Raw genomic sequence first — 27,812 nt, 5'->3', positions numbered from 1 at the left:
CTCCTCCTTAACTGTTCTTTTACTACTAAAATACTGAAAGAATCTCTTGGGGTCTTCTTTCGCCTTATCTGCTATATTCCTCTCCAACTGTCTTTTAGCCTCTCTGATATCCTTCTTAATGGTTGCCCTCATGTTCTCATACATGCTACGATTCTCTTTGCAGTCATTAGTCTTATATGCCTTATACAGCAGTTTTTCCTTTGCAACTTCTTTTTAAATCTTTATTAATCCATTTTTTTTAGTTTCCTATTACTTCCAAATTTAGGTATGTATCTGTCCTGCATTACATGTAAAACATTTTAAACCTGTTCCACTGCTCCTCGACTGTCTCCACATTTAAAAGCTTATCCCAGTCTATCCTACTTAGACTTTGTCGCATCTGCTCAAAATTAGCCCTACTAAAGTTCAACTTAACAATTTTAGTCTTTGCATCTGTACTCTTACAAAATACTGAGAATTGTATTACATTATGGTCACTTGACCCTAGTGGTTCAATCACCTCTACACCCTCAATTCTATCCTGATTATTACAGAATACTAAATCCAGACAGGCTTCACCCCTTGTTGGTGCTTTAACATGCTGTGTTAAAAACAGTCACTGATTACTTCTAAAACTCCTGCTCTTGTGCTCCTCCATCTGTAAGGTTATCCCAGTTAATATTTGGATAATTAAAGTCCCCATGACTATAATATCCCCCTGTAAACTTGCCTTTTTGATATTACTAAAAAGATGTGTGTTGAAATTACTGTCTGAATTGGGTGGTCTATAACACACTCCTAAAATGAGACCTTTTTCCCTAATATTTTCCAGGCACATGTCCTCACTAAGATGGGGCTCATCATCCAACTGAAGATGACTTACATTTAATTCCTGTTTGGCATAAACAGCAACCCCACCTCCTTTTCTGTTCTGTCTATCCTTCCTAAAAATGTGTATCCCTCTATGTTACACTCATCCCCATCTTTGTTATTTAGCCAGGTTTCCGTTATTGCTATAATATCATAATTATGCTCTGCTACATACAACTCCAACTCACTTACCTTATTTTTGATACTTCTAGCATTAAGGCAAGCTATTTTAATGTGTTAATCCTTCTATCTTTACGTGTTTGCTTAAAATTTACATTACTATGCATTTTTATTTCTACACCATTGTTTGTTCTTCCATGTATAGATCTAAATCTGGCCTGTCCTAAACTCCCTGCCCCCATTCCCTAGTTTAAACAATCCTCGACTAGACTACACATACGCCTCCCCAATACATTGGTGCCCTCCGTTCAGATGTAACCCGTCACGGGGAACAGGTCCCATCTGTTCCAAAAGGAGTCCCAATGCCCCATAAACCTATACCCTTCTACCCTGCACCAAGATTTGAGCCACACGTTAAGCCTTCTAATCTCCTCAATCTTACCTGGACTGGCGCGTGGCACAGGCAGAACTTGGAGAAGACTACCTTGTCAGTTCTGCTCCTGTACCTAACTCTTTGAATTTGGATGCAGAACTGACAGACTACCCTTATGTATGTCATTTGTTCCAACGTGGACAATGACAACTGGATCCACCCCCGCTCTGGCCAAGAGCCTATCCACCCTTCCAGGGAGGTCTCCCACCTGTGCTCCCGGAAGGCAACACACCATGCGAGACTCTCTCTCTCTGGAGCACACCTGCGCTTCAATCCCCCTAATGATTGAGTCCCCAACTATCACTACCTCTCTCTTTTTGGGAACTGGTTTTGAGGTGGCCCGTTGGGGCTCCTCAACCCTGCCTACCACCTCAGAATTATCAGAGTCACCGTCCAGCTGCCAGGACATGATAACGGTTAGACACTTCTAATTCTGGGGGGTCCCGACAGTGTGCACCCTTTACCTTACGCCTTGTGACCGTGACCCACCTATTCCTACCTGTCTGGTCTGGAATCTCCTCCCGCGCCACCTTAGGGGTGCACACTATCTCTAAAGGACACCTGGGCCAAGTCTGCCAATTCTCTATTACAACGCAGGTCAGCCAACTCCTCCTCCAGTTCAGCAACCCTGAGGTGCTGAATCAGATGGCATCTTTTGCAGATGTAGCCCTCATAGACAACTGGCTCTTCCAAACCATCATCTAAAAAGTCCAACATCCAACAGGACTTGCATTGCACTGGCCTCATTATTAAAATTTGATTTGGGATTACTAAACTGCCTTAACTTTTTTTTCTTAAAATTACTTCTTCTTTCAGCTGCTCCTTAACTTAAATGGTAACACTAAGATCTGCTACAGATACTTTACACCTTTTCCCCTTAAGCTCCTGTACTGTTCTCCCTCTCAGCTGCCTGCTATTTGCCTTTCTATGAGGTTAACTTTACTTTTCTCTGTCTCTTCTAACTTTGTGCTCTTCTTACTTATAAGCTCTTCACTCACACCGTTTGCATTCCCCCGTATTAATGAACTCTTAAGCTGTCACCCATTTAACTGTTCTACCTCTGGACGCTAAGGACTGTTTAATCTAAAATAAACAAATAAATAAAACTTTACTACCTTATTTGCTCCTACTGCTCCTTGTGCCTGATCGGCGTCTTAACGCTGGCCGCTTACCTGCGCACTGCTGAGCCTTCACCTTTTACTGCTTTGAAGGTTCTCCAAGTTCCTTTCTAATAATGTTTTAATTATTTGCACCCAGTTAGTTGCACCTGATTTTAACATGAAGCATTTGAAGTAGTAAAAGAATGTAGGTGCGGACCTAACTTTTTCCACATGCAAAATTTGCATTTACCATCCATCCATTATCCAACACACTATATCCTAACTACAGGGTCACGGGGGTCTGCTGGAACCAATCCCAGCCAACACAGGGCACAAGGCAGGAAACAAACCCAGGGCAGAGCACCAGCCCACTGAGGGGCACACACACACACACACACCAAGGCCAATTTAGAATTGCCAATGCACCTAATCTGCATGTCTTTGGACTGTGGGAGGAAACTGGAATACCCGGAGGAAACCCACGCAGACATGGGGACAACATGCAAACTCCATGCAGAGAGGATCCGGGAAGCAAACCCGGGTCTCCTAACTGTGAGGCAGCAGCGCTACCACTGCGCCACCATGCCGCGCATTTGCATATACATTTATTTAAATTAAATAAAGGACTACGAGCAAAATGATACCTTTTATTGGCTAACTAAAGAGATTACAATATGCAAGCTTTCGAGGCAACTCAGGCCCCTTCTTAATTGCTAGACTTAATGGCTAACACGGTTCAACACCCTAGAACTACAATGGACTACAAAATGTAAATGTAGCATTGCAGAGAATTCACTCGAGCTCCATATGCGCAAAGCATACAATTGTACAATTCAAAATTATATATCGAGCACATCTGTCTCGACTAAAACTCTCCAAAATGTTTCCAGGGCATGATCCAACCTGCGAACGTTGCAACCAAGCCCCAGCCTCACTAGGTCACATGTTCTGGGCCTGCACCAAATTAACATTATTCTGGACAAACATTTTTAATAACCTCTCAGACAGCCTTGGACTCACAATCCCTCCTAACCCATTAACAGCTGTGTTTGGGGTTCTTCCAGAGGGGCTTAAAGTGGAGGAAGACAAACAAATTGTGATTGCATTCACTACACTGTTGGCACGCAGACTTATTCTGATAAACTGGAAGAACCCAAACTCTCCTCTTTTAAGTCAGTGGGAAACTGATGTGTTATATTACTTAAAATTGGAAAAAATCAAATACTCAGTTAGAGGATTGTAACAGACTTTTTTCAAAACATGGCAGGATCTAATCAGTAATATTTTAAAATAAGTTTATAAAGCACAGAGAATTTATTAATTTAGGTATTTTTACAAGCCTTAAATTTTACACCGTTTGGCTTGCTCTCTCTCTCAAGGGTGGGGATCGATCTGTTCTTAGCATAATTCTTTTTGTAAAACTTGATTGCTATGTATTGATTGTAATAAAATTAATAAATAAAAATTAAAAAAAAAAAAAAAATGTAAATGTAGCATAATGTTTGTGATATTATATCACCCTTATCTAAAGATATTATTTAAGCAAAGATGAAATTTTGATATGTCCATTCATGTTAAAGACGAAAAAACATTTCATGGGGTTTGCTTACTCTTGCAGATGGCTGTATGTCTTTTTGTGTAACTGAGACTTGAACTTCTAACAACACTCTAGGAGCAGTTAAGCTAATGCATTATAGCGGCAATTTCTTTCCTGTAGGAAGTGTTAACAATAGCCTTATTTTCAGTTTAGAAGGATTTCATTAATTTTTTTTTGGATGACACCCTTACTGTGAATTGCTTTCAGTTTTTAATTTGAACTTGCAGCCACAGCATGAAAGGCAGACATGCACCCCATTGAGTAAAAGGAACATTAATTTCTCTGGATAAACTGTATGCCCTTTTCACTGTAAGGGAAAAAAATGTGGCTACAATTCCGGACATAAAAGAATCACTGAGGAAGATGGCTAAAGATGGATAGCCATGCTAATGAAAGGGCTGGTTTGTACAGAAAAACATAGTGAGAAACTTTGACATGACATTTGGTTTCTGCTAATTGTAACCTGGATACTAGTGACGAAAAGCAAAAGTGGATAACTATGATTTACAGATTTGATTTTGTTATTTTTTATCTGCAGGTTCATTTTAGATGCTTTAGTATTTTGTTATCTCCACGTTTTGTTATTATTTTGCTGATATTTTATTTTTCATGGGTGACGTCATTTTGTAGTCTATTGTCAATGATAATCAATTGACACTACTGCAAAGGAAAATGGTTGTGCAGAATGAGGATCATAGAGTTCATTATTATTTTGTAAAACCCCCACACTTGGCAATAGAAGAAGCTGTGAGGCATGGAGTTATTTAAGGGAAAGTTGATATCCTGAAATCCATTCAGCAAATCATAGCAACCCCATATAAAAATGGGAATGAGAAGAAGAAGAAGAAGAAGAAGAAGAAAAAAGCATTATGCAAATAATATGGCTGCCTGGAATATCATCGTTAGCAATGACCTCTTATTGCTGCCTACTGCCAATTTAAGTCATCGATGATTTTGAACGGTATCAAAAATTGTGAATATTGTGGTAAACCTTTTTGTGATGTTTTGGAAGTAAAAATCCACATAGGGTGTCAGAACTTTGCTGTTTTTGTGACTGATAGTTTCACTTTGCATTCCGGGTTTTAATGTTTTGTTTTTTTTTTTTTTTTTGGTTTTGAGCCCTGGTAGTTTTTTGACAAAAAACATATCCTCCTCATCTTCTAGCCCTATTTTCCATGTGTCTTCACACTGGAGACTGCATTCATTTAATGTAGACAAAGGCAGCCTTTGACATGCTTTATAATTCTGTGATGGCCAGTGTGATTTTTTGTGTGATCTGCTGTAATGCACTGGGCCATTAACATCACTTCAAGAGCGGCCCACCGATTCAACAAGCTAATTAAAAAAGGCAGGCTCAATTATGGGGTGCACTGTCCATCCATACTAGAGGAGTAAAGGATGAAGACAAAAGTGATGGCCGTTATGAACAATGCTGCACACTTTCTCTATGACAAAATTACACCGAGAACTTTCAGCCAAGGAATTATTATTCAGCAGAAGTGTGTCAAGAAATGCATCTGTGCGGGTTCCTGCATACCTGTGGCAATATACCTGCATAAAACCTCTTTGACTGTCCCATTATTTTTAGCCAAGTCAGGCATTTTTGTCATTTTTTGTGTGAGTTTGAGAGAGATTGTTTTTGTTATTTGTTACAATACTTCTTGAGGTTCAGTAAAAAGCTACATTCCCCCTTGGGACAAACCAAGTATTATCTATCTACAGTATCTGTTTTGACAGAACAAATCTAGTGTCCAAAATCTGATAAATATATTGCACAGATGAAAGCTATATAAGTAACTAAATATTAATAACAAATGAAAGTTGAGTTAAGGTAAAATAAGTAAATTATCCAGACTGTCAAAGTAGAAACATGGCCTATTTCATTCAGTTCAGGGTTGAAGACTGGGGCCTATGCCAGCAGTAATGAATAGAAGGCACTGACCATCCCAGAGCTGCTATTTCATTGACGGCCACACTCACACAGACCAATACATCTGCCGTACATTTATATGTGGATGTCAGAGGAAAACCAGATAACTGAGACGAAACTCACACAGACACAGTAAGAACCTGTAAACTCCATACAGACAACAACAACAACTAGCCATGGGGTTATAACTTAGGATCCATGAAGCAACAGTTCCTAATCTTGTGCCACTGTGCCTCTCGTACCATCACAGTGCCCTGCAAAACTATTCTCACCATCTTAGTGAATTAACCAAAAATCATTTTGAACAAGTCTGCATCAAACATATTTGTGGACTTGGTGTCCAGCATGCTTAGTGTTATGTTACATTTTTTGTATAGATTTTTAATGGAATTTAAGTTAGAACCATCATATTCTGATCCTTAATATATCACTGTCTTTATATTATATGTTGCATCACAATCTTGCTGATTAATTATTGCTCTGGTTTCAATGTTCTATAATAGAAATGTATCTATCTATCTGTCATATAAAGCATTTGTCTGTCAGTTTAGCTTCTCAATTCTTCTGCTCTGTAACATTGTTACGACATCTCTATACATTACAGTACAGCTAGATCAGATAAAGTGATGTTTTTGCTTGTCTTATTGTCACTTTGTGTCATTCTTCTGACTTCCCTATCCCTTTGCAAAAGTTTCCAGGATTTAACATTCACAAATAAAATATTCATTGAAGATTAAGACACATTTTCTTTTAATAATCATGTATGTTTTATTTGAAGTGCAGAGCTGACCAAATTACAGGCTATGGGCACATGGTTCATAAAGTTGGCAACAGATGGTCTCCATACGTGTTCCTTAGAGTGGCCACATAAATCAGAAATTAAATAAATAAAATAATGGAACCATTATTTAGTATATCAGAGGGTTCATCTCATTGCCTCTTCCATACGTAATTATACTATGTGTAAAAAATCAAACTGTATTCAGACATCACCCTGAAATTAGCCATCATTTTCCTGCATAGAACCATCAAACCAATATACAGCCTTTTCATTGAGTGCTTTTAAAATGTACTTAAATTTCAAAATATTTAAAAAGTAGGGATCTATTATATCTAAAAATACAAAATTTTCAGACAGAAAAAAATATACTGTTGTTGACACGTTATAGGGATGATAGTTTATATTTGTACGTCTATTTTCACACATAAAATAGATTTTTTTTTCTTTCTATGTCTTCTCTATTTGATTTGTATAATGTATGTATCATATAATGCCTTTCCTGTTTACCTGTTTAGCTTCCCAGTTCACCTTCTGAATAACTGCATTATAACTTATGCCATCTCTGTTGGATTAAGTGAAGTTTCTTGCTTGTCTTATGAGTTTGTGTCATTTTTCTAAACACAAAACTGCAAACATGAAGAAAATATGCAAACCGTTCCTGAAGCAGGACTCAAATCCAGGACACAAAGGTTGCGTGTTTACTAACCATAGTACCACCATGCCACTTTCTCATACACTTAAATTATTGATAAATTCATTAAATACAAGTTCACAAAAAAAACATACATTTCACTTACTTTTAATTATCTTGCATTTGACCATGTTTTCTGTTTGTCACAGGAAAGACTTAAGTTTGTTATGAATAAATTTGTTTTTTAAATTTTAAAGCCACAATCAAAGTTTCAGCTTTAACTTTAGCAGGTTTTCTCCAGGGGTACCACAAATTTTAGCTGGCTAGCAATTCTATTGATGTGGTTTGGGGGTTTGGTGCGTAATTGTTCTCCAGTGGAGTTTCTAACAAGTCGTCCTTGCAAGTCATAATGGGAGGAAGGACTAGGCTCTCGAAGATCAGGGGCTGGTTTCCTGAGTTCAGGGTCTAAAACCCCAGAGGCTCCCCACTAACAAGACCACTGGCTTGCTTAAAAAGATATGCATAGTGAATTATGTAACTCCGTTACCAGGATGATGCTGGAATCACGCAGAAACATTTGTTAACAGCCTTGGTCTCTGAACACTACTATTCTTTGAAGAGCTCCTTTGAATGCTGAAAATATGCAGAATTGCTAAGTCTTTAACCTTATAGCTCATTACATTTAGACAGAGGCACATATGGGGCTGATTTGCACATCAAGAGAACAAAATTGACATTGGCGAAAAGTGCTAGACAAAATGCAAGCAAATTATAAAATATAGTGGACTTGACTTGTTATATGTAAAATATACATAATTTATTATTAATAATTATAGTTATTTCATTACAATTATCTGGATAAAAAGCACCAGGATCATAGAGTATTTGGTTTAAATAACCTTTGAAATGTCTTTTCTGATCTTCCTTAAACTAACATCCATCATCAACCTCTGCAAACAAATGTCTCGTAAAAATCAAAGAAGCCTGTGTGGGCAGGGTGTGGCAAATGCCACATCATCATCATCACTTACTGGCATCCCAAAGGCCACAGATACTCCAGTTGCTATAAATGCCTAACTGCGGAGAGCTCTGCAATGTCCGCATGGTTTCCTTGCCTCTTGAGGGCTGTGTGTTCAAAATAAGCATCCAGCAGAACTCATTTAAGGAAATAAATGAAGAGACTCTATAGCCTCATTGTTGTGACCTAACACTCATAACAATGGCCATCAGTTTTTAATTTGCTTGGTGGTACAAAGAATTTCCCCTGCAGCATCTTCTACAGACTTGAATTAAGTGATCTGACTTGCACAATTGTACGTCCTATTGGAAGAACATCTCTTTGTATCACATAATGTAAGAAACAAGGACATGTGTGTGTTGCAGGAGTTCATCAAATAATTGACTTTTAATGCGCAGGAAAACAAATATAAGTTAAACAATTGTTAAACATATTTATCTGATTTATATATTGAATTTAAGGCAGGACTCTTGGTCAATTTAAATATCTAGGATCAGTGCTAACCCGAGATGGAAAACTAGATGCAGAGATAACCCATAGAGTGCAGTCTGGATAGAACAATTGGAAGAAGGTATCAGGAGTATTGTGTGATTGAAGGTTAAACGTGAAGGTTAAAGGTAACTTTTTATGACCAGCAATGATGTATGGAGCTGAGACATGGACAGTAAAGGAAGAGCAAGAGAAGAAATTAGATGCAGCAGAAATGAGAATGTTGAGAATGATGTGTGGAGTTAGAAAAATGCCAGAATAAGAACTGAGATAATCATAGGTACACCAAAAGTTGGAGAGATGTCTAACAAAGTACACAAAAGGAGGCTGAAGTGGTTTGGACATGTGATGAGGAGAACAATGAATACATGGGCTAAAAAGGAAGTACAGGGGATGAGAAAGTGAGGGAGGTCAGAGCAGAGGTGGATGGATGAACTAAAAACAGATATGAAGGAACAGGATTTGACTCTGAGGAGAAAGTACAGGACCAAGCTGTATGGAGAAAGCTGATCAAGCACATCAACCCCACATCACAGTAGAAAAGGATGAAGAGGAAGGAGAAGAATTTTTGGTCAAAGTATCCGAGTAGAGGTGGGTCTTCAACTCAAAAGTACTGCCCGTGTGAAAGGGCTTCCGAGTTGTGGACTACTTTCATTTTACTGCAGGACTCAATTTAACAATAGTTTAGCAACAAACAAAAATGTATGCATTTTGCGCATTTTGAGTATACGAATGAATGACGTGATGTGAATTATGCAGCACGAATCACATTAATTTTTTTCAAAGACATTTTCATTTTGTTAGCTAGTGCCCAGCGTTGGTCACTGCCCGATCCCATTACAGTATAAACTTTGTTAGCTCTGTTCTGCATGGAAATGTGATATTCAAAACTTTTTTTCAGCCATCACTACAAACCACATGTGGTAAGTAGCATTTAAAAAATATATCATTTTTTTTGCAGAGTATTCTTTTTTCTTGAGAACAATGTATTTCTTTCAAAAGAAGTGTAATTCACACTGAATTCATGCCAGTTACTAGAATGGTCTCCAGTCCCTGTGACCCAGAGATTTAATAAGCAGATCTGAGAATGTGATGTTAAGTTACTTTATAAAAAAAATGACTTTCATATCCCAAAGATACATCTGGTGGATTAATGACTCTAAACTGGCCCACTGTGAGTGTTCTGCATCATCTGCAACTTATGCCTGTCACACCAGTATTGGACAGAAGGTTGTAAACCAACCATGAACTGGCTGCCAGTCCATCAAAGAGAAAACAAACCCACAATTCTTCACATCAGAGTAGTTTAGAATTGCTAATTAACCTAACACACACTCCTACGGTCATACTTTATATCTAACACCAAATGCTCTAAATCATCACATTCTTTCGTTCCCAGAACGTCATCCTGATTTTACATTGGACCTTTTCTAAGAGTACTAGACTTATAATATATGCAATGACAGCGTTAACATTTAAATTACTAGGCTGTGGAAATCGCGTTGCAAATTGGCTAATCAAAACCTATTGGTTGCCAGTTCTACAGCAGACCTTGGTACTGTTAAAAATGAGACTTACGATGCCAGATCGTCTGTTTTTAAAATCTTACAATGTTATTTCCTTTCACATTGAAGAACATCATTGCAGAGCCATTTCTGATTAAAGTAGGCTTGTGTGACAGTCTTTGCAGATGTTCCCCCATACAACTTTTATTATTGAGAACTCTAGCTTGACTTCTGTTGAATTGGCATACCACACACCATTGACTAAACACTTCAGTCTGTGTCTGTCTTAGTTAACTGTATGATGATATATTTTAGCCCAAAAACTGGGTATATACAGTAGTTTGGAAACGGAACTCTAGACATTTTTCACCAAACATGAAATGTCCATCACACAGAAAATGTGTAAGGTGCCACTTATGACATGTGATATTTCTGCTACGCTGTGTTTATGTAAATTTCTGGTCAGCATTTTTGGAGAATCACAAGGTTGACATGGTTTGCTGAAAAAGAAATACATTTTTAGTTCTTTTTTTGTATTTTGTGAATATGAAAAACAAATTGCTATATGAGGTGAAAGGCTTAATGTTATGTCATTAATTGGCTAATCTGAGTAGCATTTTTTTGTTTTTCTGAAACTATCCCGTTTACAGGCTATCATTTGAAAGGCGTTAACCTGAAATTTCAAATTGGGAAAAGTGTGTCTCCAGGGTGTTCCATTTTAAGTAAATGAAGCTTTAGTTCCCTACAACTCTGTAAGTGAATGAAAAAGGAAGGAAGCTCCCTTCCTTGTATTGAAATGATGCCGCCTCTCCGTATTAAATGTAAACTGAACCCACTTCCCTCCAAATATGCCACATTAAGTGGTGAACAATAAAGACATCTAAAAGTAGCATCTCTTTCCAGATCATCACTACTGAAATATGTGAGGAAAACACTTTGAATAAACCAGCTACTCTACATTACCACAGTTCTCGCACTGCATTTGGTCTTCTATGGTCGTAGAGGCCACTATGCGTGATTAACAATAGCCCCTCACTTTCTATTGCTGTTAATCATCAAAGATACAATTTTTAGTACAGGCTATGTTATGGGATGCATTCTCAACCCACTGAAGGTAGACACTGGATGAAGACAAAACTGATGGCCATTATTAACAATGCTGCACATAAGAACATTAGAACAGTCTAGATGACAACAGGCTATTCAGCCCAAAGAAGTACAATCCACTTAATTCTTCTTAAATAACATCAAGTCCAGCTTTGAAAGTTCCTATAGTCCTACTGCCTACCACACTACTTGGTAATTTATTCTGTGTATCTGTGATTCTCTGTGTAAAGAAAATGTTTTCAGCTGTGTTCTCATGTTCTTGATGAATTCATCATTTTAAACACTTCACTCATGTTTTTCTTAATCTTCTTTTGCTTAAACTGAAAAGGCTCAGCTCTTTTAATCATTCCTCATAATTCATTCCCTGTTAACCCTGGAATCAGCCTAGTCGCTCTTTCTGGACTTTTTCTTCTCTCTGACACACTAACATTGAAGACTTTCAATCAATAAATTATTCAGTAGAAGTGTTTCAAGAAATGTTACTGGGGCTCCTTTATACCTGCAGTGATATGTCTGCATGATGTCTCACGGTGATGACTCCATTACCATTAGCGGAGTCAGACGTTTACCCTATTTTTAGTAATACTGCTGTGTATTTGTGGAGGGCTATTGTTTGTTATAATAATTATTGAGATTGTTTCAAAATCCAAATTTCCTCCTTGGAACAAATTAAGTATTATCTATCTATCTATCTATCTATCTATCTATCTATCTGTGTTGTATAAAATACCCAACAGCCATGTTTAAATAAAGTTAAAGATACCAACCTGAAATGTGACTCAAGAAAAAATAAAAAATTTACCCAGGAGCAGACTGCTGAAGTGTTAGTCTTTAATCGAACTTTACTATCAAAAGTATAAGTAAATGTAGGATCTCTTCCTGTGTTATATATAGTCAAAAATGTTCTTACAAAATTAAAACAGTTCAGGCTGCCTTCATTTTGCACAGGAGTCACAGATCAATTGTTAAAGAGCTGCATAATTTCAACCTGAAGCAGTGACATTCAATTGTATATATAATGGCAATATTTTGTGGCAGATGCTAAAAGGACAGGAGTACAAGCTTCCCTCACTTTTAGAAAGAGCTAATTCATTCTTGAAAACCCCTTCACAAAGTACATTTTCGCAACACAAAACTAATAATTGCCGTTAATTTAGAAGAAATGCATTTTTAAGGGTTCTGTGGCACCATAAAATACCCCACTTGTGTTTGACTACATGAAAATGAACAGAATTTTTTCAAAAATAATATTATTCATCAAAACAAACCCTAATAAGGAAGCACCCTTCATTAAATAATATTTAACAAAGAACTTTACCTAGACTTTTTTACTTGTAGTTTCGCTTTCAAATTTATTTCATTTTAGTTTTACTTGGGCTTTTCCCACTTGTTCACAGTCTGTTTTGGAGCTGTAGTGCCCAAGATAATGTCAGAAGATATTACAACATTACAACAACCTAGACAAGAACAGGCCATTCGGCCCAACAAAGCTCATCAGTTCCATCCTCTTAATTCCTCCAAAATAACCTCAAGTCGAGCTCGGAGAATCCCTAAAGCTCTCCTATCTACAACATTACGTAGTCACTTATTCCATGCGTCTATGATTCTCTGTGTAAAGAAAAAATTCATAATGTTTGTGAAATTTACCCTTAACACATTTCCAACTATGTCCCTGTGGTCTTGATGAACTCATTTTGAATTAACAGTCACACGTGAAAATGTGAACAAACAACAGCATGTTGTTGTGATATGGCGCCAAGAACATGGACTGGTCTGAGACATCCAAAACAATCCCAAAGAGCAGGCCACAACCTTTACAGCCTAGCCCAGAAGAGGCTCCCTTAAGACAGGATGTACCATAACTTCAACCTGCAGGTTGTAGCCTACCTAGGCCTAATATTTGGGAACTTGCTTCAAATGTTAAAAATATGCACTAAAGTCCAAAGCTTAACAAAAATGCTTTATAAAGGAGAAGGAATCCCTAAATCTCTGGCTTCTTTAGACAACTAAGACCAAGAATTTGAATAAGCTAAGTATATTTAAAGAAAAGCAAACCAAAGTGCAAAACAAAAATAAGGTCAAAAGAGCAATAAGCATTTGCCTAAAAGGCAATTCAAATTAAACAATACATTACACAACACAATACACAATCCAATACTCAAGATCCGGAAAACAGAGCAAAATGTCCGAAAAAACAGTAAATCCAAAGAAAATCCAATACTTAGAATAATCTCCGGACACAAACTCTATAATGCACTACTTTGATTGTAACAACAACTATATTTAGCCATAAAATAAATATAAACCAGGGGATAAACCCTGGCAAAAACATAACACATGTGAATACGCAAGTACACCTCACTGCAGCTTGTGGATCAATCCATCCCATTGGGCAGTCTGCCTTGAGGACTGGGTTGGAATGCAACATTAACTGTGGAAATAACTGACTAACTATGCCCTGTATAGCAGATTGCCATGAAGACTTTGAATGTGGCAGCATCAGCTATGGAAATAACTGAGACTGGAATTGTGCATCTTCAATATTCAGCTAGAGCCCACACATTTAAATCAACTCTGTTTAGTAGGCTGTAGTAAACAGTGTTGCCAGGTTCATCGTTTTCTCACCCAATTGAGCTATTTTTTGATTGTCATCCCCTGGGGAAAAAAGGGCATCCACTATTTTGTAGTTTTTTGGGTTACTTTTTTAAAAGGAACATGGTATTTTGGGCTATTTTTCAACCCCCCTCCACCACATGTTTACCATATTTTTCCGTCGGGCACCCTTTCTTGTTGTATTTGCACCTGCATATGACCTCTCCCTAACCCTACCCCTAACCTCTGTACTACTTAGGCTGTTTTTATCCTTAAACGGTTGCAGGTGCGTAATTGCAAACTCCAGAGTGCTAACAAGGAAAACGGCTGAACCACACATGTCTGCATGTGAATATAGTCCCAGCCAATCTCCCATTCAGCACTCCAGGGTCTCTTGTTCACAGTGCTTCATGCATCTACACTCACCCAAAGCCTGAACGTACCTGCACATGGCCACGGGCCCCTAACATGTGTCATCACATACTGTTAAACTGCAGGTCTGGGATACAGATCTCCATGACCTTGCATTTTAAATAAAGATGGATGGAAAGTACAAAGGACTGAAACTAACCAATCTGAAACAGTTTAAGTTAATTACTACTGGCTACAAAATTATGGAATAAAAGATTTTTTTACAGAATGACAATTGGAAATCAGTACACATGACATTGTACACAATCAATCATTTTCTAAACTCACTTGTTTCTGTACAGGGCCAGTGAAGGCAGTGCACTAAAACAGCTGTGGGTTATTTTTAATATTTCAAGAAGTACAACTCAATTCAGACAGTTATGCTATTTATGACTGCCTGCATGAAAAGAAAAAGAGAATTTTACATTTCCCTGTTTGCCTTACACATGCTTTGGCACTTCTCTGCAGGGTCTGTGTGGTGAATTGCCCATTCACAAAACTGGAAATGACATTATTGCTAGAAGGCTTTGGAACAGATTCCTTTACTGGTATTCTAAACAGAAGAAAACAAAAACCCAATTTGTAGAAGACAAATGTGAGATCTGTTCACAATGTCTCAAAATATCTACATCATAGCAGGTAGCCTACTGTGTTGAGTGACTGCAATACAGTTTTGAAACAGTCGGAATTAGAAATAATCGCTCCTTGATTAAAAATGTCTAGTCTTATTCTGCCATGTAGGGTACGCTGTAATATTGGTTAAAAACTGGAAAAACGTTCAGATTCATCTTAGCTCAAAAATCTCTCCTGCTTACTCCTGTTTGGGAAAAATGTCACCATTTCTTGACGTTTCAGCCACATCACCTGCACTTCAAAACGGCCTGAAGCTAAGTGTGTTCGGGCTCAGACAGTACTTCGATGGGAGACCAACTTGGAAAAGCTTGGGTTGCTGTTGAAGGAGGTTTTGATGAGGCCTGCAAGGTGGCATTTACCCTGTGGTCTCAGGATGGGGACACTGTGCTGAACAAATTGGTGTCCTCCTTTGGATGAAATGTAAAACCAATGCCCTGACTCTCTATTGTCATAAAAGATCATTGGGCATCTTTTGAAAATAATAGGGTGTTTCTTATTGTTCTTGCTAAATTGCACACCACAGCCTGGTCATTATGTCCCCATAATCATCCCCTGTTCCTTATTGGCTAATTATCCCTCTCAGCTTCTCACCACCTAATACCTAATGTGTGGTAAGCATACTGGTGCAAGACTGGCCACCATTTTACTATCCAGGTGGATGCCACACATTGTTGATGGTGGAAGTTGTAGCCCACTGTATATTTAAAGTGCTTTGACTATGTTAGAAAAGTGCTATATAAATGTAATTAATTCAATTGAATTATTATTGAGCATAAGGCAGAAACCCACTATAGAGTGGGTAATGATCTATTGTAGGGCACATTCACATTGGCCACTTTCCTCTCCATCCAATATGCATGTCTTTGAGTAGAAAACTTGGTACCCAGAGATAAACCTGCTTGGAGAACATAACAAATATAATTAGTCAGTGTCCAGGCCAGGATCTGGCTACTGTCCCATGAAGCTGTGAGGCAGCAGTTCTTAATACCATGCCTTAATAAACAAACATAACCCAATTTAGTTTAATGGCAGATAGGACTCCACCTCAGCAGCATTTGCTGCAAGGCAGGAAACACCCAAAGATGGGGCATAAGTCCATCACACAGCCCACCAAGGTATTCATGGGGAAAAATATAAACCCAACCTGCCCTTCTCTGGGGATGTATGGAGGAAAACCCATAGAAATTCAGGGAGAAGTGACACAGGCGACAACAAGGTGTGGCATTTTAGCTCAAGACCCTGGATGTGTGAGGTAGTTGTGCATTCTAGCAACAAAAACCACAAAACACAAACTTAATGTTGAATACCAAAAATATCATGTTATAAACAGACAGACAATAATTGTTTGATATTGGTGCAGCATCTGGTCAGCTGAAGATTGTGAGGCACGGCAGAATGTGGTGAAGATTATTACAGAATATTACTTACACCGAGTAACTGCTCTAGAAAGGCAAATGCTATAATCAAAGAGCTCAGCCATTCCGCACAGTTGCTTTTATGACTCTTTATTCTAACAAACAGTACAGGACCTTTGGTACACACACCAGTAGATTCAGATCCAAAGATTCTAAGGTTAGTTAAAAATCAAAAGCTGAAATCTCTCTTTCATAGAAGTATTCAAACCCATTGCTCTGGCACTCCAGATTGTGGTCAGGTCTATCCTGTTTGCTTTAGTTGTCCTTTAGGTGTGCCTAGAACTTGAATTGAGTCCTTCTGTGGTAAACTGAATCAAATGGACATCATTTAGAAAGGGACACATTTATGTATGTAAGGTCCTACAATTCACACCGAATATCAGAACAAAAATCAAGCCATGTAGTCCAAAGAGTTTCTATAGATCTCTATGATCAAATTGTGGTAAGGCATAAATCAGGCGAATAGTATAAAAACATTTCTAAAGCCTTGAGTGTTTGCAGGAGCACAGTGGCCTCAATAATTGTGAAATGGAAGAAGTTTCTCTTCCTAGAGCGGACTGCCCAGCCAAACTGAGTAAACAGACAAGAAAGGCCTTGGTCAGGGACAGTGGTTATTTTGCGCCCTAGGCCAAGCTTATTAGTATGCCAATTGATTGTTCGGTAGCTAATCCATGTGGCTGGGCACCCCTACCACCCTTATGATCTGCGCCTAGTCTTAGACTGTCCTTGAGTGGCCCGGCCAAAGCCCAGACTTAAACCCTATCGATCATCTGTGGAGAGACCAGAAGATGGCAGTTTACAGACGCTTCCCATCCAATCTCACAGAGTGTGTTAGGCTATACCAGGAAGAATTGAACAAACTGCTGAAATCCAGCTGTGGAAAGCTGGTAGAGACTTAAATCCTGTAAATGCTGCCAAATGGGCTTTTACAAGATACTAAATTAAGGGTCTGAGTAGTTAAATGAATGAGAGATTTCAGTTTTTGATTTGTAATAAATTTGCAAACCTTTCTGAAAACAAGTTTTCACTTTTTCAATATGGGATACTGAGTGTCGATCGATGACCAAAACTGGCAAATTTAAAATATAAAATTAAATATACAAGACAGTAAACTGTGCAGAAACTGAATACTTTATAATTCACTGTATACAGTATATATATATATATATATATATATATATATATATATATATATAAAATCCAACATCTGTCTGTCTGTCCGCTTTTCACGAGAGAACTTCTTAATGGATTTAGATCAAGTTTTTTCTATAATTTGCTTGTATATTCCAGTTGATTTTGCGACTTCTCTCATTATGCTAAGTATCATAGTTTGCTTAAGGTACCGATTTATTTGTGCGAATCTGAGAGAGATGCAGTGGGGAGCAGGGCGGGGCCCTCCTCACTCATGCGCCAGCCTTGGGGGCATATCTTACAGCTTGGCTAGCGAATAAGAGAACTACTTAACGAATTTAGATCAGGTTTTTATCTAAAATTAGTTTGAACATTCCGGTTGATTTTGCGAGATCTCTCACTGCACTAAGTATCATAGTTCACTTGCAGGAGCAATATATTTGCAAAACATGTAATCCGAAACAGAGTCTGGAGGCCAAGGGGTAGGGGAAGAGTGAAGTCAGAAGTGGGGAGTCGGTGTACCTCTATGTTTTGGAGCATAACTTGCCTCTAGCTCTAGCTAGCGATACCTTTTAGTTTATTGATTGTTAAAGTTTGTCCTGTTTTACTAGTATGCAAGCGGAGTGGCGGGGAATGGCTAGTTACATATAATTGCAGATAGTAAGTTACAGTACAGATACAGTAAGTTGCACCCTATTTCTTCTGGGATTTTCTTTGTGGTTTAGATGTGTCTTTTGTTTGTATGGTATCACTCTCACTATTCTGAGTAGACACGGCAATAGGAATTTCATTGTAATATATACACACGACAATACCCTTGAATATGAACAAACATTGCAGTCCAGATTTAACTGTAATATTCCTTGCTATATGTGCACTGTGTGTGTGGATCTAAATGTAACAATAATGAGAGAAGTTCAAGATGTGAAATAAAAGTTCTTTTGTTTCCATTAATTTTACAAGATCACTGCTGCCGTGTGACTTCATGGTGCAGCTGTTAGTGCTGTTGTCTCAGTCATCAGCTTAAACCCCATGCCATTTAGTCATCTACATGAGTGGACCCTGTGATGGACCAGATTGTCAGCCAGGGTTTGTTCCTGACTTTTGTACAATGCTGCTGGGAAAGGCTTTGTTCGCACTAGGAGCTTGAATTGCTGCTTATTCCAAAATAAAGGTAGCATAAGGAGAAAGTGTGACCAAATGCCTGAGGCCTTGGACTGTAAACTACAAGGCTGTGATTTCAGTCTGCACTCCTGACTCACACTATGACACTTAAATTGTCTGTTCACCAATTCTAATAAAAATGCACTGCAGCTCTGAATCAGTAAAGTACCTTAGGATGATGGAAACTATAAAAGTTGTTAGTAAATTTACACTTTTTAATGTGTGATGTTTTATAATTTTTACAGGACACAGTTTCTTTCTGTTACTCTGCATTATGTGAAAATTAGTTCTATCACCATAACAAATACTGAAAATAACTACAAAAATGTACATAATTGTTTTAATAGCTTTTTGTATGGTTTAGAATTAATTGACTGCTTCACGCTGCCTGTTTATGTGAGTCTGAAGTTAACAAGTGACATTTTTTGATTCTTCTATCTGCAGAAGTTTGTTGATAAAGAAGATTTATGGTCACGATAAGCTTTACGCAAAGAAGAAGTGATACAAACAGACATGCTTATGCGAGTAGGATTCTGTATTTTTGCAATTTTAACACTGATATTTCTTGAAGGAAGAGCACAAATACAAAGAGCAGGTAATATGTTTGTTTTGTAATTTGTCAAATATTTCTACATTATTTTGAGGTTTTTCATTATAGAAATGGAATTTAATTCAATAGCATATTGTATAAAGCTTTACATTGTTTTTTTATTACAGTGTACTTACACAATAATACCTCATTAATTACATCCTTAAGTGCAGAGTACCTACACCAGACATGGACTTATTATGTATATCAAGAAATGGTGTAGATAAACTCTTATTCTCATTTCATATACAACTTTGCACTTACTGGGTGGTAAAGAAGTGCAGTGGAAGGTGCTGCCACCTCGTGGATCTGGCATCTTGGGTCTGAATCCCTTCATTTTATTGTTGTCCATGTGGAATTTGTATGTTCTCCTTATTCAGTTTTCTTCCCAAATCCCCAAGGACCTGCAGGTTACTTGATTCCAAAATTGGTCCCTGTACAGGTAAACACATAAATAATAAATTCATTATTTTATAATTAATTCCCTTCATCATCAGGATTTGTAGGCACAGTCTGCTCATGAATGGGCACATTTGCATTTAAACTAAGTTTGTAAAACTTCAATACATAGTCTTTACTAGACATTCTTAGATTGTAATATTGTCCAGAACAGGTGACTCCAGCTAGACAATATTAGATGGCTAGACTGCATTATTTTTACTTTAAAGGAAATCATACACAAACATTTGATGGCTCAATGGCGTCAAAATAGAACAAAACAATAACCACCAAGTAAGGTGGGCCTGACTAATTCTAAGCATTTCTTCTAAGTTATAGAGGAGCTCCTTGTGACTGATTGCTTGGTCGTGAAGTGACGCCTCCATGCGGATGGCCTACTGTTATGGCCCAGGGACCTGTAGGGGCGGAGTTAGTTGCCTTCACTGGGCGGTTTCTCTGTACTGTGGAGAGAAAGGAAGACAACACAGCTAGTGGTAGCACCCCCTCTATGCCCAGGGTGGAACTACATACCTGGGAGGGTTCCAGAGAATGACTCTCAGATGCGCATGCATCACTAATATATCAGACATAATTAAATAAATCAGCTCAGTACTCACTAGAGCCCACCCTCTCAGCTTTGATGAGTGAAAATAACAGTTCTCATTTAACAGCATATTTAATGTTATGTGTGTTATGTGTGATGTTACTGGAAAAAATAAATGAAGAAATAATAAAAAAATACATAAAGCAATAAGCAACAAAAAAAGATATTGCATGAAAAATGTAAGTATTTATGCTCACATCAACAACAACGGCAACATTTATTTATATAGCACATTTTCATACAAACAGTAGCTCAAAGTACTTTACACACTTGTTATTGTCTGCTTTTTTATTTTTATTTTTTTCATTTTTATTACTATTTAATTTAATATTGTTTCTTTGTATCAGTATACTGCTGTTGGATTATGTGAATTTCCCCTTGGGATTAATAAAGTATCTATCTATCTACATAATAAAGAATAGAAAAATAAAAGACACAATAAGAAAACAAAATAAATCAACATTAATTAACATAGAATAAGAGTAAGGTCCAATGGCCAGGGGGGACTCCAGACGGCTGGAGAAAAAAATAAAATCTGTAGGGATTCCAGACCATGAGACCGCCCAGTCCCCTCATATCATTATGTTTTTATTCATATATTGTCACATTTCACAATAAATGCATTTATTTAGATATTGATTTATTTATTTTGTTTTGTTGATAATATTCCTCTGTAATAATCTACAGTGTTCCTAGGTTCAGGTCAACTCATTGCATGTTGTTAGTCTGTAAATGTAGAATAATGAACCAAGGAACTTATGTTTAAAAAACAATTCACATATTACTTGGTTCTACATCAGTATCTGGTATTTGTAGCATGGTACCATTAGCATGCCCTAAATTAACTTACTGTGCAGATGTAACTCAAATCACTCTTTATTTTCAGGCTGTAAAAATGTCCATTATGACTTGGTTTTTATCTTGGACACCTCATCCAGCGTGGGAAAAGAAGATTTTGAAAAGGTTCGGCAGTGGGTTGCCAACTTAGTGGAAACATTTGAGATTGGACCAGAGAAGACACGAGTGGGTGTTGTTCGGTACAGTGACAAGCCGACAACTGAATTTGATCTTGGAAGATACACAACAGTAGAAGATGTGAAAAGAGCTGCAAGAAACATTCGCTATCTTGGGGGTAACACCAACACCGGAGAAGCAATTAGTTACATCACCACACGCAGCTTTTCAGAGACAAGTGGTGCCAGACCAAGTGAACAGGGCATCAAGAAAGTGGCTATATTAATGACAGATGGAAGAAGCCAAGATTATGTTCTGGAACCATCCAAAGCTGCCCATCAGGCTGGCATAAGAGTATTTGCAGTTGGCGTTGGGGATGCCTTGAAGGAAGAATTAGATGAAATTGCATCTGAGCCAAAGTCGTCTCATGTGTTTCATGTATCAGACTTCAATGCCATTGATAAAATAAGGGGAAAGCTAAGGAGGAGACTATGTGAAAGTGAGTAGATGTTCTTCTTTCACTGATTGCACATTATAAGTTGTTTTTCTTTTGTTCTAGTTGAGATAAATGACTTACACGAAATAAATGAAACTTTGCAGAGCTACTTCTCAGTTTCTCGTAATTGTAGGGATCTTTATTATTTGAGCTGGTCAGCAAAATCTAAGCCTAAAAAGAGAGATGCCTTAACAGTACCATTTATCCATGCTGGCATTTCCTGAAATGTTAATTGTGGTGGAGGTCACGGGGAGCTAAAGCCGATCCCAAAATGAACTCACCATGCAAGAGTTGGCAGTCAATCACTGCGCTTTCATTATGTTAGCTTTTCCATGTCTTATTTTAATTAGCAGAAGGTGCTACCCTGGCACAGTTAATAGTGTTGTTGCCTCACAGTGTTAGAAACCTGACCTGAATTTGATTTTGTTGTTGTAGCTTACAGTATTCCTAATGCTGTGATTCCATGGCTTTTGTAACACATATTTTGTGTTAAATTCTCTGTGGACTCTAAATTGGTGAGTGTGAGCATCTGTATAGTGTCTCATATAGCGAGCTTGCATTCCCTTCAGGATTGTTTTTAGCTCTTCAGGCAATTGTGGCAGAATAGATACTGGCTTTCTAGGTGTCTGTCACATGGATAAGTGGCTTTACAAATAGTTGTAATGGTGGCCTAATGGTTTAATGCTGTTCCTTCACAACTTCCATAACCTGGTTCCTGCTCTTATCCAGTCACTTTTTTGTGGGCCTTACATCTTTTATCTATGTCAACATGTATTTCCTGGAGGTACGACATTCAAAAAGAAAAATATATTTGAAGAAGAATAAATTTCTGTGTTTAAAAAAAAAAAAAAATTTAGAGCAGACAATGTCTGTAGCCAGTGATTCATCAGTCCGTTTGATGTAAACTAGCATTAAAAATTTTGTCTCACCATTCAAGGACACAACTTTTCTCAAAACTGTCTACTCACTTTGTTGAGTGCCTCTTCTTAGTGCATATTTACACTCCAAATATTAAAATCGCTACACAGCATAAGTCTAGTTTAAAGACTGATTCTTGTTTGTTTCCAGATGTTTTGTAAAAGGTTCATTGGCCTTTCCAATCATCTTTATAGTGTGTCTTTCCATCTTCAGACAGATTGCATCCCAAATGTTCTGCCAGAGAGAATCTGGCTGGAGAAAAAAATAGTAAGAAAATGTTCAGATATTAGGCAATAATATGGAAAAGGGCCAGAGTCAAAAAGCAAAATGTAGCAAAAACACAAAATGTCATAGTTAATGAAACATGGACAGCCCTGACTCTTGAAAGGCTGAGGTCACATTACACAAATTCTAGTCGTGAAGTATGTCAGATTTGCTAACCATAGCTGCTTATGTCATGAATATCACTGAGCTTGTCAAATTTAGCGACTACATGATGAGTTGTTAGCACAGTATTTTTTATTACCCTTTTTATTAACAGCCAATAACTTGCTGTCTGACAGAGCCGGTGTTGTATGAAGGATTAACAGCTACAGGGAGTTCAGCCCTTTTTGCTTTTCTTTCATTCTATTGTGGATAGACAGACAAGCTTTTATTCTGTTTGTGATGTACAAAACATTCTTTATTGCCACATTATATGCATTGTACTTCTGGAGGAACAGTCATTGGTTGTTAGGTCATCTGCACACAGAGTCTGACCTAAGGACTAAAGGCAAAATTAAAACTGTTTGATTTTGTTCAAACAAGTTGTGGGCTAGTTGGAGTGAGTAACTGGGCTTGACTGACAGTCCTTGACTCGCTAAGATAATGTAAATGAAGGCTATGACTGAAAATGACTAGAAAGTTGTGTAATGTGACATAGCCTTAAGTAGCTTTTACACCAGTTAATTTCACAAATCAATTTGTTATAGACACAGAATCTTGGACACCATAATGAGTGGATTGTCATCTTATATGTTGCTCAAGAGTAGACACCAGGTAATGTCACTTCCTGTAGTCACATGAGAGCAATACAGCTCCATGACCAAAAACAATTTAGCCACGATCATGAAAAGCCCATATGCTTCAATAAACAATATGATGGTGCCAAAATTAAACAAAATTAACATTAGAAAATAATCAAAAATTGATAGTAATTAAATTACAAGATGCATGCAAAATTGAACTCCTTTGCTATGTTCTATTCCATGAGAGACTCTGATGTTTTCTCATGGGTCACATGAATCTGCCACAAAACCAATGAAGCTTAAGCTTCAGTGCCTCTAATTCCAGTCGGGCCCCAGAAGCAACTTTAGTTAGCTTGTGGGTGTTTACTGTATGAGAAGGGTTTTTAAAAAAATAATATTAATTATATAGTGTAATTCAATACAAAATAGCAGTTTAAATAAATATTAAAAGGTTTTTAAAGAATCATGTAGGCTAGCCATAAATGAAAAAAAGTTCAAATTAAGGATGTTTCTTTCTAAATGTATTGTAATAAGAAAGATGCGAGTACATCAAAAAAGGTTTGGGGCAGCCACCCATACATTATGCCATGGCTGAAAAAGGTTAAGTTTGGCGAGTTGTGTTCAGGTTGAAGTCCAAAACAGAACTGATTTTGGTTTAATAAGATGGCGGCTTTAAAGGCCATTACAGGAAGTGAGGTCATCAGGACCAGGACAGGAAGTGATGTCATTGAGACTGGAAGGGACATCATACATAGAGCCGGAATCAGCAAAGACATCTTCAGGACCGGAAGTGAAGTCATCCATGACGTTAATGCCGGAAATGATGTCATCAATAGCTCCGGCACCTACTGGGATTTCCCAAGGATAGCCTGCAGAGGACGGAGAGAAAACGTTAGTGCAGCTCACCCCCCTACTATTATTATTTAGGCCCTCTAGCTGCCTCCCAATCGCACATGTGTGACAGTATCTAATATAAAATGATTATCAATAATTTAAAGCACTATTAACATTTTTATTAAAATTATGTATCGTGGACTAGCCATAATTAATTATATAATTATGTAATTATATAATTATTTGATTAAGTTTTGAATTGATTTTAAAATTCTGCTATTAATATTTAAGGCCATTCATAACCTTTAACATTTTCAACCTTCTTCATGTTGTCGAATGTAAACTTAAAACGCATCTGTTTAAAATGGCTTTTTCTTTAAGATTACAGTGGCTTTGTTGGTTTTAATTTTTATATCTTCTGTATTTTCTGATGTTGTAAGTTGTTTATAATGTGTCTTTTTACTTATTTATTTATTGTTCGGTGTCCTTGAGTTCTCAGAAAGACGCCTTGTATAAATAAAATTTATTATTATTAATTGAAAAAAATAAAAGCATATTTCATTTTTATGATCATTGTGAAGGACAACATTTCAGTAACTTTTTTTTACATGGATAATATTATGTAAACTAATTTTCATCCCCCAATAACTCGAAAACTAGGAAGTTTTGATTCACACTGGTGACTTTGACATGTGAGATAATCCAGTACAGCAATTTTAATCAAAATCTGAGATGAAGAGGATAACTCTTTCAAACATTTGTAGGGATCTGTTGTGGAACAACCCCATCAAAGATGATAACAGTGGTTACCCAGACCTCTTTGTTCTTTGCAAAGGGGGCCGCCACCCATAACATTTCAAGCTTCATGTAAGTCTGCCACTGTTGGGCCATCATTATTGCAGTTTTGCTTGTATAAATGGCGAGGCATTGTCTTCTTAAAGCCTGCATTCTATTCATGGTACGCATAGTTACTGTAACATCATTTAATCAGTCTATGTAGTTTGCTGTGCCTGAGCCCTCCAAGTTTGAACATCTGAGTAGCCAATCTATTATTAAAGCAAATAAGAACGGTAGTAGAGTATATCCTTACTTCATGCCCATCATAATCTTAAACCATCATGCCAGTTTAACTTCTATGTCAACACAGCTTTTCAATCTTTTATATGGGACTTTTACTCTCGCCATCATGTTCTGAGAAATGGCAAATTACTGCAGTGTTTGCCACATTCATATGTTTATAGGGTGTGAACAGACTGGTCAGACACAGGATCAAGATCTGGATTACTAGCCTGGTAACCTCATTTAAATGTCAAAAAAAGAAATACTGTATACAAAAGGAAAGAATTTTCCTTAGCCAGTAACAACAGGCACTAAAGCTAAGTGTGTCTGAAGAGGATCCCATGTTATCAGCCTCTAATTCTAAGGTCAAATTGAAAAACCGACTTCTGTCAGGGTGAGGATATACACCTGTATACATCTTAGCCCAGAAGGGATGTGGCATGCAGAATATATGCTGTATCTCTTATTCCAGAAGGGGTGTGGCTTGAGGATATATGCTGTATCTCTTTGCCCAGAAGGGGCGTGGCTTGAGGATGTAGTTCTCTCTTAGCCCAGAAGGGGCCTGGCTTGGGAGGTCTGTGGGGGCGTGGTTAAGTGTTCTCTGGCTGCAGTCATTTGGAACTGGCGATGCAAAGACAAGGTTGTGAGTGACAGAGCCCCATCTCATCCCAGGGTGGTAGTGCTTACCTTATCAGAGCCTTGAATGAGTCACCAAGGGTATGTTTATGACATCATTAGTGTCATGTGATACAAAGTACAGTAACATTTTGAATTTATGGTATAATCAACATACAGCATGTCACCACTTTCTGATGCTAGAATTAATAAATATTACTACCCATCCTTGAAACTTACTTGAAACGGAAAATTCTTTATAATGAAAAGTAAAGAAAGAGATAGATTGATAGATGGCCTGTGTAGGGTGCCAAATGTTTTGAGCTGGAGGTTCCAGGTCTTTTCTAATGATCTTTGTAAATATATCCATTTGTTCAATGTAGCTGTTTCCTGCTGTGAAGTCTCCTTGCTGGTTATTCACATACTTTTCTCTTGCACTTTGCTAACAATAGAGTACTCCTTGCTGGCACAAACCGCGATTCTCTTTCAGTACTCACATTCTGTCAGATTGGAATGATGACAGCATGTTTCATCTCAGAAGGGCATTTGCCAAAACTCCACATTGTATTGCAAATATCAGTCATTCACACTTCATTTCTGTTTCATCAGTCACAGCTTAGAGCAAAACAATAGAAGGAGTGAAAGCCAAGCACTAGCAGTCTATGGAACAGGGTTTGCAGGCATAGCCGTTTGTCAATTCAGATCAGGTTATACAGTGATGAAAGCATTTGTAAATTAGTAGAATCTGATTCCAATTTAATTGAAACAGCGTAAATGTCTTTATTAAGAGTGATAAATGTCACCAGTTTGAACTGAAATAACCATTGACAAGGCTAACATCTAAAACTAAAGCATGGTACAAAATATTTTCTCAGGATTCTCTCCGAGAAACACTAATCTAGGCCGACTATACAGCTGTCATCTCATTTATACGTACAGGGCATGTGTTATACATGTTTTCTTCAACAAACGGGATCCCGCAGTGTGTTTTAATAACAGCATTTCTTTTATTTTGTCTAGCTCCTGCAGGATCAACATGGCACTGAGAAGCAAAAGCAGTCCCTTTTGTTTACAGCTTTCGTTTTTGCAATAATTGTGCCATGCATAATGTAAAGATGGGTGATAATTTGTCTTCTTGCTTCTAATAGAAAAAAAAAAGATGCATGCCTACCAGAAGAAACCTTTTGAAATGGGTATTCATTTGTAAGTTATGTAAGGGAGACAATTGTATGCATGCATTATTTAGCTGGCAAAGTGCCCGAGACCATCTGGGCTCTGCTGATGACAGACATTTCAAATTAATGATTAACTTTATTTTTCTACTGTAGCTATAGAAAGCCTTTGTATAGGATTCCTGTTGTCTTTGCTTTAGTAACAAATATTTTTTTAAGA

At 37.6% G+C, this 27,812-nt stretch overlaps 1 protein-coding gene across 2 annotated transcripts in view; it reads left to right on the top strand.

Annotated features, from left to right (window-relative positions):
• col22a1 (collagen, type XXII, alpha 1) overlaps window positions 1–27,812 on the top strand; it is a 401,136-nt gene that overhangs the window by 28,763 nt on the left and 344,561 nt on the right. For both annotated transcript variants that reach the window (XM_039736671.1, XM_039736672.1), the window contains exons 2-3: window positions 19,351–19,501; window positions 21,424–21,990. In XM_039736671.1, coding sequence (XP_039592605.1) covers window positions 19,420–19,501; window positions 21,424–21,990 — 649 coding nt within the window. In that variant the 5' untranslated portion in view covers window positions 19,351–19,419. The remainder of the gene's footprint in view (window positions 1–19,350; window positions 19,502–21,423; window positions 21,991–27,812) is intronic.

This window comes from Polypterus senegalus, chromosome 15 (genome assembly GCF_016835505.1).
Source record: "Polypterus senegalus isolate Bchr_013 chromosome 15, ASM1683550v1, whole genome shotgun sequence".
Taxonomy (NCBI): Eukaryota; Metazoa; Chordata; class Cladistia; order Polypteriformes; family Polypteridae; genus Polypterus; species Polypterus senegalus.
The sequence above is the reverse complement of the archived record's forward strand: the minus strand, read 5'-3'. Positions and strand labels throughout refer to the sequence as shown.